Source organism: Pezoporus wallicus, unplaced genomic scaffold, assembly GCF_028554395.1.
Source record: "Pezoporus wallicus isolate ANWC-B61680 ecotype Strahan unplaced genomic scaffold, APGP_CSIRO_Pwel_v1 contig_13243, whole genome shotgun sequence".
Lineage (NCBI taxonomy): Eukaryota > Metazoa > Chordata > Aves > Psittaciformes > Psittacidae > Pezoporus > Pezoporus wallicus.
Window position 1 is genome coordinate 1222634 of NW_026635036.1, and position 13439 is coordinate 1236072.

Genomic DNA, 13439 nt, shown 5'->3' on the forward strand with positions numbered 1-13439 from the left:
GGTGGCTTTTGAATCAGATCATGCCTTTAAAAACAAAAGCAGTCTTCCCTGGAAAAATATTCCAGTGTTTTTATAATAGCAGCATATTGAGTAATGCATGGGGCATAGCAAGACTGCTGTGACACTAAAAGAAAAAAATCGAGGTGAGCAGAAAGGAGAACTTTCAGGGGCTATTTTTAATAAAAAGGTGAATTCTTTCTGCAGTAGAAAAAATGATAAAAAGATGGCGTATCAGCTACATTATGCAACAAAGTAATGCTGCTGTGTTTTTATAATGTAAGGCACTGCCCATTTGTTTTGGTTTACGTGACTGCAGTGAAATAAGTGGATTAGACTGAAACTTTAGCATGCTTCATTGCAGCTGGTTGCAGACATCTGTCATTCCTCAGCCATACATTCTGGATCATGCCAAGAAGAAAAAGCAAAGTCTGACACCTTTCATTTTAGAGAGCCTTTTATAGAAAAGAGAAGGGGAGAAAGCATTTCCTTTGTGACTTAATAAAAAAGACACTTTTTCTGCAACAGCGTCAACCACACTTTCCAGGAGGAGAGGTCCTGCAAAGTTAATGCTCAATTTATTCTTTGCAGCATTTTAATTTTTACTGTTTGAGCTCCTGAGCTGTTGGATGGGACATGATAAAAATATCATGTATTTTTTTTTTCCACAGAGACATTAGCTGTAGGTACTCCTATGGAGGAAATGCCTGGTGAGAGGTGGGCTGCTGGGAGTTCCCACACAGGCTGCACTCTGGTAATTCAGTGCAGCAATGGCACATACTGCTGCAGCATTGCCTGTAATGAGTTGTGCTGTGAACTAGGCTCACAAAATCCCATAAACAGATAATAGTAACGTTTTAGTGGAATAATTAGTGAAGTTGTGTGCTACTTGATAATTAGAAATATTAACTAGCCTGGATATTTATTTACTTAAAGTGTTTTGGTTTTCCTCAGGCTCTTTATTAACATGTTGCTGTAGATGAGGAATCATGAGGCACATGACGATTTGTAATGTGACAAAACAGCATCTAAATTACCCCAGTTATGTAACAAAGCAACACCTACAATTACAGGAGAAAATGCTTAGCCTGAGTGACATCATGCACACAGAAAATAATGATTTTATTTTGGGCCCTCACTTCAGGAAGTATTACAACGCATGATAATTCCATCCCTTCCCATTCAGGTGATCTGTAGGCCATGGAGCTGATGAAGAGGCTTCTGGTCTTTACCTGGCTGTGCTTAGAGGGGCAGTCAGTGTGTGGCTGTCCTGTGCAGCTCCAAATGAGGATGTGACACGTTGAAATGTGGGCAGGAGAAATTTAGAAAGCTGAATATGGCATTTTTTTAAATTCCATTCCACCAAATAAAATAAATAAGCTCAAGATAGTTGCCCAGAGTGAAAGAGAAAATGCTATTGTATTTATAAATCACTAGAATAAAGGACATCTGGAAGCGAAATATCATCACCGACAAGACCTTTCCTATTGGCACCCCTGAATTGCATGATGTCTTTACTAAAATCCCAGGGCTACCAGTATAGCATTTATTCTGGGAAATTATAGGTACATTAAATTCAAATAGAGCTTCATTCCAGGAGTCCTAAATGCTCCCTGAAATAATAAATATTTACTGAGACAATTAAAAAATATGACAGAACATTAGACAGAAAACTTGTGAATGACCTAGTAGGAAAACTGAGATATTTTGCTCAAGGGGGTTAGAATGGGAATGTTATTGATGTGATTAAAATAACTGAAGGAGTGAATAGACATCACAATTAATTGAAATATGTAAGTAAAGGCAAAGGTGGGACTCTGAACATGTAATTTTGATAATCAGAAGAACTCAGGGTTAGTTAATATTAAAGAAAAGCCTGCCACTTACCTTTGAAATACATTCCATTAGCTGCAGTCTATTTGGATGCCCAAAGCAGGGGAGAAAGAAAAGATTGTTGAAAAGAGAAAGAGTGGCTGTAACCCCTGTATGCCCTGGGCTCAGGTGCCTTCCTCTTCTCATGTAAGGCTGCAGATATGAAGGGAAGCACTGGATTTGGGAGAACAAGAACTGGTACCAGCATGGGGAGCATGGCTGCAGATGGATGCTGGCATTTTTTGGACAAACTGTTGTGAGTTTAGGATTACAAAGGGGATTATGAATGAGGAATTTCTAAATTGATTTCTAAATGATAAATTTAGTGGGAGGTGGCTTGCTTTTTACAACAGGTACCTAGTGCCCTTGATAAGAACTGTCTTCTACTTATGTGTATAAACCAAAGTAAATAAATATGAAAAATTTAATGTAATTAAATTTCCCAAAGCATGGGACAGTGATAGACTGGCATTTCAAGCTCAATCAATGACAGCATTCCCACTAACCTCATTTGGAGCCCTCTGAGACGCTGAGATCATAACCCATGTTTTCATGTCAAAACCCAACTGGTATGCTATTGTGCAGAGGGTCTCTGCTGTGAAGGGCAGATGCACCCTGTACAGTGGGCTGGAATAGACTGGTCCTTAGAAAGCAAAGCTTTCAGCTGTTTTTCAACATTTTTGTCCCACGAGTTTCATGTAATGTTTAAGATTTGTTTAGGAGGACCTTTTCAGCTATTCTGCTGATGCTTTTCCTTTTCTCAAAGGAAAGATCTATTTCCTGTTGAAATCAAAAGGCCCTGTGTGAAAAGCTTACTCTTCTGTAAAAGAAAAAAATTCTTTGCTAAGTGTCTGGAGTTGAGTAATCCTGTTACTTTATCAGCTCTGCAAGTAATGGGAAATGTTTATTTTCTCAGAATTGCAAGTCCCTGTTATACTGTGAGCGGCTTCACTGACCATTTTGTAATTTGCTTGTACCTGGTGTGTTGCTGAGGGCTAGAGAGTTCCTCCATCTACTTCCAAATAATTATAATTTCCATGCCCTATATAACAAAGGTAACAAGTGTTAAATTAGTGATGTTTTCCATAATTTTGTGACTGCTTTGTTTAGTGAGTTAAAAGCTTATGTATGAAGGACAGTGGCAGAATTTTTTCCTTGCTTCTTTATGTCATGCTTGTCCAGGTGGCTGTCAGCCTTTGTGTCACACTGATCTACCTTTGACTGTTTCACAGAGCAGGCCTGGTTTGCTGGTGGATTTTTCTTCTTCTTTTGCTTTTAAAATAAAATGTAGTGTGTGTTAATTAGTAACTTTTTGAGACAGGAATTGAACTGCTGCTTAAAGTACAGCTTTTAGTTTAGGGGGAATGTGTGAAATTAACTTAATATTTTAATAATATGTGTTAAAGACAAAGTATAGCACCAACTTTTGCTTTTGCCTGTCATCATTAAGCCCTTTAGTATACTCATCAGCAAGTTAAAATACCTATTCAGAAACACCAAACACTGTATAATATACTAAATCAAGAGCAGACTCCACCTTTGATTACATTTCAGAAATGCCATGTAGGTACCTGAGGGTTTAATTTGATCTGATGAATGAATTTTTTTTTTTTTTCCTAAGTAAAAATCCTTAAACAAATTAGTTAGGGATTAGGCCTTTTCATTCTCCAGCTCTTCTGCAGCCAGTGATGGTTCAATAATTTGCCTCCCTGCTATTACAGGTGCTTGTTGACTGAATGTTCATCTTGGCAAAGCAGCAGGGCCACGGTGCCACACAATGGCTTTGGGGTGGATGCTGGCCTTGGGACCATGCCTTGCACCATGTTAATCCTTATGGGGGATTCCTTCTGGGTAGCGAACCTGCCACAGTAGACTTCACAGGTGCATAAGTCCTATTAGTTTTAGAGCAAGTTTTTCAACTGCCCATAATGTGTTTATTTATTATCAAGCTAGTGGCTGTGTTTTCCCATAAGATGGGTCTTCACCCCAAGCTTATCTTCCCCTAATTAAGATCTTTCCTGTAACCCACAGTAAGAAAAAGGCTTTTCCAGATGGCAGTTCATATGTTCAGACCTAAGCTGCCCCTAGAATTGTCTGCTCTGTATTAGTGAGGGGGGATTTCAGTAGCTGGTCTGGTTCTTGGTTGGTCCTGGACCTGTGTATAAATAAACATATACTTTTCAATTGTTTTATAAAAACTTTTATTACATATATGAATGTGATTGGATGTACTTTAATCTGTCTTCTATTTGGGGGATTTTATAAAATGCATATTTTGAGACCAACAATGTGGAATGGCTCAATCAGAGCCATTATTATCTATTGGACAAATATATTTATTCAGTATTTTCCCCTCCATATTGTTGTGATGCAGATCAGAATGGCTGCTTGTCCTGGGTTCAGCAGTAGCAGTTATTTTTTTCCTTCTTAGCAGCTGATGCAGTGCTGTGGTTTTGACTTTTGGCCTGGGAACAACACTGATAACACTGATGTTTTTAGTTGTTGCTAAGTAATGTTTAGTCTGACCAAGGACTTTCTGAGTCTCATGCTCTGCCAGGGAGGAGGGGAAGCTGGGAGGAAGCAGAGACAGGACACCTGACTCAAACTGACCAAAGAGGTATTCCATACCACAGCACGTCATGCCCAGTATATAAACTGGGGGCAGTTACCTGGAAGGGCTAGATCACTGCTGGGGTTGGGCTGGGTATCGGTTGACAGGTGGTGATTGGTTGTATTCTCTTCCCTAGTTATTTCCCTTATCATTGTTATCACTGGTGGTAGCAGTAGTGATTTGTGTTATACCTTCGTTACTGGACTGCTCTTATCTCAGCCCTTGGGAGTTACATTCTTTCGATTCCCCTACCCATCTCTCCGGGAGCGGGGGAAGGAAGGGGGGGAAGTGAGCAAGGGCTGCGTGGCTGAGTTGCAGACTGGGCTTAAACCACGACACTGCTTTAGAGCCATTCTGCTCTCTTGGGTACCGGGGATGTTTACAGTGGATAGTAAATGTATTTATGAAAATTTATACGTTAAAAGAAGGAAATCACACTAGCTGAGATTTGAATGAAAATAGTTCTCCCTTTGCAAATATTTATTATTATGCTGTAATAGTGTTACTTTAAAATGGCAGTGTTCACCAAGATTCCTGGGACCTGGCCTGAGAAAGCTTTAAGTTCAGCCCAGTGGTCACTGTCAGAGAACTGGAGATGATCAAAAAGTCTTTCTTCCTGCACTGCCTGCTGTTACTGCTGAGGCAATACACACTTCATCTGTTTAAAGATGATTTTACCTCAAATGCAAGCTTGTGGAGGAAAAAAGATATAAAGCAGCTCTTCCTGGGGAGGTCCAGGCTCACTGGAGGTTTGAATACAGCTTGCTGACTTTGCACTGCAGCAGATGTGTGATTATAAGGACCGTTCCACCAGCAACCTTGTGGGACTGAGCATTATGGTGCAGGAGGCAGTGGCCATCCATCCTAAGCCACTACAGCTGGTCCTCCAAGAGTGCCTGGTCGTAGCCACAGGTGATCCTGGCCATTTGGGATTGCTACAGCAGCCCAGGAGGTCAAGTCCAGATCTTCAATGTCCAACATCTCAGCTAAAGAGATTTGCCTCCAAGAAATTCAGATCTTTGAGGCTTTTCAAATATTTCTTAGTGAGGGAGTAATTTATTTGTTTTAAAGAGGTAATTGCTGTTATTTTTGATTTTCACTGGAAGAATATTCTTAAACCAGGCAAAGAAATCTGAAATCAGTTTGCCGTAAGTTGCATTGCAGTAAGTGCTATAGCCATTGGCCATTTAAGGGAAAACATTCTGTCAGATAATCATGGCCATTTTTGCATTTTAGGGGAAAAAATGTCATATCTAAGAAACACATTTTATTCAGGACTTAATTATAATTTATAGTACATTGCACAGCATTTGTTTTCTGTTCATCATTTTATTGCTCTTCTGCCTTTTCCCTAAATTTATGCATTAAATTGTGTGTCTGTGTGTCTGTATGCATGTATCTGTGTGTATATATGCACACATATGCAATATAATAAAAAGTGGTGTAGTGGGGACAACAGACGGCTTGTGTGTGATGTATTATTGGCATTTTTCTTTCAAATTACCATTTTCTTGCTGCTTTGGGAGAAAGCCATGATTTTGCTGTGATTAGTACACTTTTAACAATCTGGAATAGATTCCTGATCTTATTCATGTGACTAGTTCAATGCCCATTTTTACGTTTTAGTGCAAACCCCTACATATGTGCCTGTAATACCACAAAAATAAGATGTTTCTTTGTGGAAATTTTTATAGAATTTGGATACTGATCAAATATTTTTAGAAGTGGAGAATTAATGTGGCTTGACCATGTAAATGATTATTTTTAATGAAAAAGATTTTAGTATTCATCATTCTTTCTCTCTTCCTGATCTGTGTATTGCTTTGTGCTAATCTTAAATAATGGATCTACATCAAACTTAATAAATTAGTAACTGTTAATGGTGTTTGGATAACAGTAAGTAACCAAATGACACCTTGTTGACATTGACTTTTTATGTGTTCCAATAATACATTTTGAGTTTTAAAGATAAGACAAAGCAAAATAGTTTTGGCAAGTATTTGAATCCTTCACAACTCATGGGCAATGGCTTTGTTTCAGTCCAAGGACCCTGCTTTAAATACACTTCCCTTTACATGGTCCTAAGCCCCAGACTTTGAGATCTGTGTCTTTCTCAGAATTTGCATTTTCTGACTCTGTTCAGCTAATGCACCATGTTGGGCTGCATCAGTCATGCCACGTTATGAAACCTAACGAGATGTGACTGATGCAGGCTGACATGATGTGTCACAAAGCAACATATCAGATCGCAAACTTGAAAGAAAAGAAAACAAACTTTTTTTTTTTTCTTATCAAAGCCTAAATTAATGAAGCAGCATATATTTTTTAAAAGGTGGACTAGTTTCAAACCTTAAGAGATTTTTCCCACACAAAATTTCCCCATCCTAACCAGAAAATGCCTCCCATCCACACTCCTTGCTCTCTCCAAGGTACAGTCAAAGCTAGAGAAGATGATGAGCATAGGTCATCTCAGCACTGCTGCCATGGTGGGTCTGATCCTAGAAGGTTTAGATCATGTTCAGAGGAGTGGTTTCCGCAGGTGCTGGAGGTTATCACCTTTCCCAGGGAAATCAGCACCTTCTAAAAACATTCTTTGAATACAGTGACCTTTATCATTTTAGCTATTTTTTTAATTACTATTTTCTGCTGTTCTATTTCGTTAGGCTGTCAGCTTCCACCCAGAGCACACGCTCAGTCACAGGCTTCATAGAACATTACTCCAGAGCAGGATTATTTCAGCTGCAAACAATACATTGTCCTCCATAGTCTGTGCACCATAGTTTGTCCCCGCTCGCTGGCCCACCTTCACTCTAATTCTCCTTACTACAAATGCAATGCATTACACATGATCTCCTGAACTATCAGGAAAATTTCTTCTTCTTTTTTTTTTTTTTCTGAAGGGCTTTCATATAATTTTATTGGAAGATATAGAGTGGGTAAAATATATATGAAGTATAGCTGGCTAAGAGAGAACCTTCCAACCACTGCTAGATAAAACATTATGAATTTATTGCCAACTTATCTGGGAAGGCTTATTTTAAGAGCCTAGTGCCCACAAGAAGTTTTTGAGCTAAAATTAACGGGTGGGATACCTAAGAGAAATAGGCATTTTCCCTCACCCCTTAGTTACAAGCAAATTGCAGATATTGTTATCTTTGCAAGTGAGAATAATCTCTAGTTTTTGTACTACTTCTGCTGTAAACAATGTACCACTTGCTTTCCTATGACCCTCACTCTGTATACATATTTATATATTATTCATACCAGATTAAAAATGAATGTGCTCTTTACCACAGTTGTACTGCACAGTGACAATACAAATTAACTTATTGTGTACTTACTTTTCACAAGGCAGTGATGTGAAATTTTGATGGCCTGAAAAGTAAGTTGTGGGGGAGGCAACGCAGAACTGAATCCTTGTAGGTGCACTTTATATTGTCTGATTTATTAAACTGCATTGATTTAATAAATGACATTCTCTATATGGAATTGCATGGGTCTGACCTTGCTTCAGTGATGGGGAGGAAGAGTTTGCTTTTAGTCTGGTGTGTGTGAGGTGGTAAGCTCCATCCATGCTTTGTGGATTCCTCATTTAGAATTTGTTCTTAGATGGAAAGAATTAGGATGGCCATTTGACGATAGCTACACGTGGGCAAAGCAGAGCTGCTTGGTGAGATTTCACATTGTTGGCTAGTGGTACCAATTCTACCTAAAACTTTTCAGCGTATTTCCATGCTAGGTGATGCTTGAGGGCTTCAGAGGATGGCTCACAGGATGTTGTGCGTGCTCACTCCCAGAGTCCCACTGCTCTGTCTGTGCTCCCTGTACGTTGCTCTGCATGCAGTTACCAGTGGCATTATTATATCACCAGTCTCTGGCTATTGCAGCACACAGGACTAAATAAACAGGATATCTTTTTGCTTCTTCCACAGCATCAATAAAACCAGAGTAAATAAGGCTGGTGGATAAGTTGTACCATTTGTCACAACTTAGCAGGGAAGTTAGCAAGGGAATCAGTTGTCAGATGGTCAAATGGAACACTGGGAATACTGAAAGGGAGCTGCTGCTGCTGTTGTAGTCTCCTATTTCACTACATGTGAGTTGCAGGCCTCTGTCCTTTGAAGAAAGAGGAAATCACTTCAATTCTTCATGGAGCAGGTCTCCTTCCCCTTTACCCAACATTTCTCCCACTTTGGCCAAGGCATTTTGGCACGTCCCCAAGCAGAATATGCAACAGAGCCCCGGGGAATGCCCGTCAGAGGCATTACGCAGGAGGGAGGAAAAGGAGAAGGAAAGAAAGAGTCCAGAACTCAGCTGTAAATTCTGGTGAGTTTATCCATCTCTGACAAACAACGGGGAAGATGTAACAGTTTTCTTAGATTTTTTTTTTCCCTGAGTTTCTCAAATAACCCTAGATTTTCCGAAACAATGAAAACCAGTCTTTCTCTGGACTTTTTTCATACCCACACAGTTTTGAGACTGCTTCCAGTTTTCAAAGCTATTATATTCAAAATATTTCAAGCATATTTGCGCTCCTGGATTTATTTTAGGACTGAATCTAAGAGCCACTAGGGACATCTTCAATCTCTTTGTTGACTGTTTCCACATATTCTTCCAGCTGATTTTTTTAATAAAAGACCAATCAGATTTCTGTAACATTATCTATATAGGTTTCTCCCATTGCTATTGCTATGGAATTTTCTACTGAAATTTGACTTTGTAATGATTAGCAGCTTACGGATGTAATTTCTTTTTCCTTATGAAGTTGTTGAGGAAAATGTCTTCCTTTATCCCAGGAGAGAACTAGAAGATCAGCTCACATTCCATCCCAAGATTTATGGGTTAGGGGCCTTGAGGGGGCGGTCACACTTCTGGCAGTCTCCAACTTGTAAAAGCAAAGGGTGGAGGGGAGCTTTGCATCCTTGAGAAAGGAAACATGCCTGCAGTCCTGTGGCATGGGGCTTAAGTAACTGTGGACTGGACTTAATGCTTCTTTCCCCCGTGTAGCAAGCAGTACGTTTTGGGGGACTCAGCCTTCAAGTGTTAGTTTTGATGTTACAGTAAAAATTGCAAATTATCTTTGCCACACAGAGCACTAATGTTGGCTCAGGTGAATTTACTCTGCTAGAGATGCTCATACTGGTGTGTCAGCAACAGCGCAAGGTTAAACCCAGGAGTTACCCAGGCTCCCATCTCTGCTCTCCCAGTCCAGGTAACATCAGACCAGTGCACAACAAGCATCTATTTACTTATTTGTTAAATTCCCACCTGAATTTGGGGTGAGATGGTCCCAGACCCTTTCCACATAGTGGAAAGCATTGTCCTCCCCCCCAGCTACTCCAGTGTCTAGTTCATGCCGGCTAGGTAGTACCACAACAGCAAAGGAAAATGTGCTCTTCAAATGTGGAGATAGGGTATTGTTTTTCACTTATCCTGGCTTTATGTAGATGGTCTGGCACATTTATTTATTCATTTATTTGAGCAAATTAAAGCAAGCTAAGCGCATTTGACCTCAGATGGTACTGGTTTAAGTTAATTTGAGAGACAAAGCTCATAAAGTTCCAGTAAAACACATCAACAACTTCCCAGCATAGGTTGAAATGTGATTGCTGAAATATAACCTCCAAAACCAGATACAGCATGGAGATTCAAAGTCACAATAATCTGAAAAATACGTGAGAGTATACTGATAGCCTTACTGGGGAGTGATATCTTTCATTCATGACTTCCTTTTGCAATTGGTTGCTGTTTCACCTACAAGTGCATCTATCAGATTTTGTGCATTAACACTCCTTCTCTAATCTAGCTTGGACATTTTATTTTAAAGCTGGTGATAACCTTGGGCCCCTGTCCAGCAAACACTTATGTGCTTTTGTATCTTTACTCACAGGAGTAATCTCACTGGAGTAAATGTTTGCAGGTTTGAGACCTCTGTTATCTCAATCCATTATTTCTTTCCATTAAAAAGTAATCTGTGATTAAAATAAAACATACAATTCTTTACTCTGAAACCCACCCAAAGACAAAGTGTGTTTATCAGACTATGGGTCTGCACACTGTCATTCTCAAATTGCACTTCAATAAAAAAGATAATTAACAAATGTAAAAGAAGGCAGACTCGTATGCAGTTGCCCTGTATTTACCAGAGTTTCGTTTTGGATCACAGGCTGACGGATTTACAGCTGATTCAGAGGAGGGAGGTGAAATAGCTGCACTTCTCTGGAAAATCTGATGCAGAGAGTTTTTTAAATGCAGTTTTTTTAGGCATCATGTGAATAGCACAGATTTCTTACCCTTGCTGAAGACATGTGGCCATGTCCCCCACCCAGCAGAAGGGATTTCTGCTCAGGAAGCTCTGGCTTGTTTGGTTTTGTCAGGCTGTTGCATACATATAATAAAAACCTAACCCAACTCTCATCTGTCACGCAGGTCACAGGCCTTTCCAGTGCAGATACTGCCCATACAGTGCCTCTCAGAAGGGAAATCTGAAGACCCATGTTCTCTGTGTCCATCGCATGCCTTTTGACAACAGCCAGTATCCTGACCGCAGGTTCAAGCGCTCCAGAATTGACTCCGAAGCTTCTGGGAATTTGGAGGAACTTGCAGCTGTCAAGCCGGGGAGCTCAGCAGAGCTAAAGGAGGAGGGCAGCAAGGCCCAGGAGTGATGCAGCTCGGTGGGTCCGTCTCCACACTGCAGTAACCTTTTATACTGAGTTTAGGTCTGCATTTGGGTGAGGGTTGGCTAACTGCCTTCCATGCAAATGAGCAGCGTGCAAATTCCCAGAAGTGTACAGGAGCCTGAAAACAGTCAAATATATATACATGTACACACACATGTGGGTGCATATATGTATATTTACACATGCAGATATTCAGTCATACACTCTTTGAATATGTCTACATACACACACACACAAAATACATATATTCATATGTGTATGTTTGAATATATATATTACACACGCAAAATAAATTTCCAGCCCTTGAAAATGGCTGCTAAACAGTTACCTGGCAACAAGTACTTCCAAACAATATAGGTGGGATAATAAAGTGATTTTAAAATGTTAGGAGGTCGTTAGTTATTTAAAAAGCAGGGCAATTTCAGACTTTAAAGAGGTCTTTGACCAAAAATAATGCTCTTAACAGAAAAACAATGCTGTCTCAACAATTTAGTGTTGCCTTGAAGATTGAGGGGCTGTGTTTTCATTGTTGAAAACACCTTTATAATATGACACCAGCTGCTGTCATTTGCCTAGCATAGTAATGAGATGTCTTGGTAGACTGCCATGGTGCCAGTCTGACTGGAGCTGTCATTGCAGAGAAAATCAATTCAAGCGGTGTTGCAACTGCAGTGTAGGAGAAACCTTAGACGGCCCATAAACTAGGGTCAGTTCTGACCTATATTTAAAAGTATTGTGATATTTCATTTTCTTTTGTGTTTTTTTTTTTGTTTGTTTGTTTTTTAATATACAGCCAAATGAATCAATGGTTAGAAAATAAAAAATCTGCAGCCTGGTGTGTCACTGCAGAGTTGAAGTGTAATTCCATCTTCTGTAATCATCTTGCAGTATTGAGGGAAATGCTTTTATTCTTTTGTTTGTTTTTTTTCCATGTTGGTGAAGAAGTAAGTTACTATACAAGTAGAAGTACAGTATATAGAAATATTGTTTAGTGAAACTAGTCACCCTTATCTGTAGAAGAAACTGGTGAGAAACAGAATTTTATTTCATAGAAGGCTGGTAAATTTTTTTCTTCTTCTTTTCTTGTTGGTTAATTTCAAACTTCTCCTAAATTTACTTTTGTTTTTTTTTTACACTTGAATGAAGGATTCCCCCGTCATGGTTAATTTTCATGTGTTAGTTTTTGTAAGTGTTACAGACATAGTGCAGAAGTTTCTTCTGGAGCATGCTCTTATAAAGCAGCTTCACCTAAAATATGAATCCAAACTTCCTGCTCTTTGTCTCTAATGAAGGAAAGTGTTTTAGCCAATATTTCTTTGGTTTTGTAAAACAAATGTGTTCTCTATTTTTGCAGATTTTAGCTTTTTTACTGATTGGATGCTCCAAATTTAGGAAGGTCTTTGCCACATAGAAAGCTTTTGAGAGACTATAATGAATCACATACTTAAAAAATAATAATAATTAAAAAAGTAAGAATAATAACTAAAGATTTATTCTGAAGTTCTCTGACTGGCCTGAAATGTTAGCCTTCTAGTGTACTTCCTTTGACAGAAGCAAAATTGGTGCTGTTTATTGTGATGGTAGAGAAGTATTAACTTCTTCTAAAACAAAGTTATCCAGGCTTTAAAAAAAATAAAGGGGAATAAAAAAAAAAAAAAGTCAATATTTCTTTGCAGGCTGGGAGCACAGAGTAAAACCCCAGGGCCTTAAAACTTCAGCTCTGCCGAAAGCAGTTTACAAAAAATACTAAACTGCAATCAATGTAAATAAAATCCTTAGCGCTACCCTGAGACTAGAAAAAAGGAATCTCAGGCTAATAAGGAATACGGTTTGCATATGCTGTCGGAAAGGATGTCATCCAACTGAAGTTTCAGTTTAAATGAGGTCACTGTGTAACTTGGACCCATCTGGCACAGAGCAAGCTGCTTTTCTTGTTTTTCTAGTATAGTTCTCACTGCCTTACTTAAATCGAGCTGATAAACTTAATGCAACTGTTTCTATGATCCTAGATAAAGGATTGAAATGTTATTGGAACTTTCTGACTGTAGTAAGCTTTAGGATTTTAACTGCACTACTGTGTTTGGTGACTGTGTCAGTCGCTTGCTTTTGTGTGTTTGCGCCGCCTTCAGTATCTTAGCAAAATAAAAAAGAAAAAAGAAAAAAAAAAGCTTAAACTGCCCACCACATTCCATTTCTTGCACTTTTTGAGCTTTTTTCAGTATTCTTTTGTGTCTTCTGAGCATTTTCAAATACGACAGGCAATAATTCTGTTTGTGACA

The 13439-nt window shown here is 39.1% G+C and overlaps 1 protein-coding gene across 2 annotated transcripts in view; it reads left to right on the forward strand.

The window, feature by feature from the left end:
• Positions 1–11306, forward strand: part of ZNF536 (zinc finger protein 536) — a 347404-nt gene extending 336098 nt beyond the window's left edge. For both annotated transcript variants that reach the window (XM_057400263.1, XM_057400272.1), the window contains one exon: positions 10910–11306. In XM_057400263.1, coding sequence (XP_057256246.1) covers positions 10910–11145 — 236 coding nt within the window. In that variant the 3' untranslated portion in view covers positions 11146–11306. The remainder of the gene's footprint in view (positions 1–10909) is intronic.
• Positions 11307–13439: the final 2133 nt, after the last annotated feature.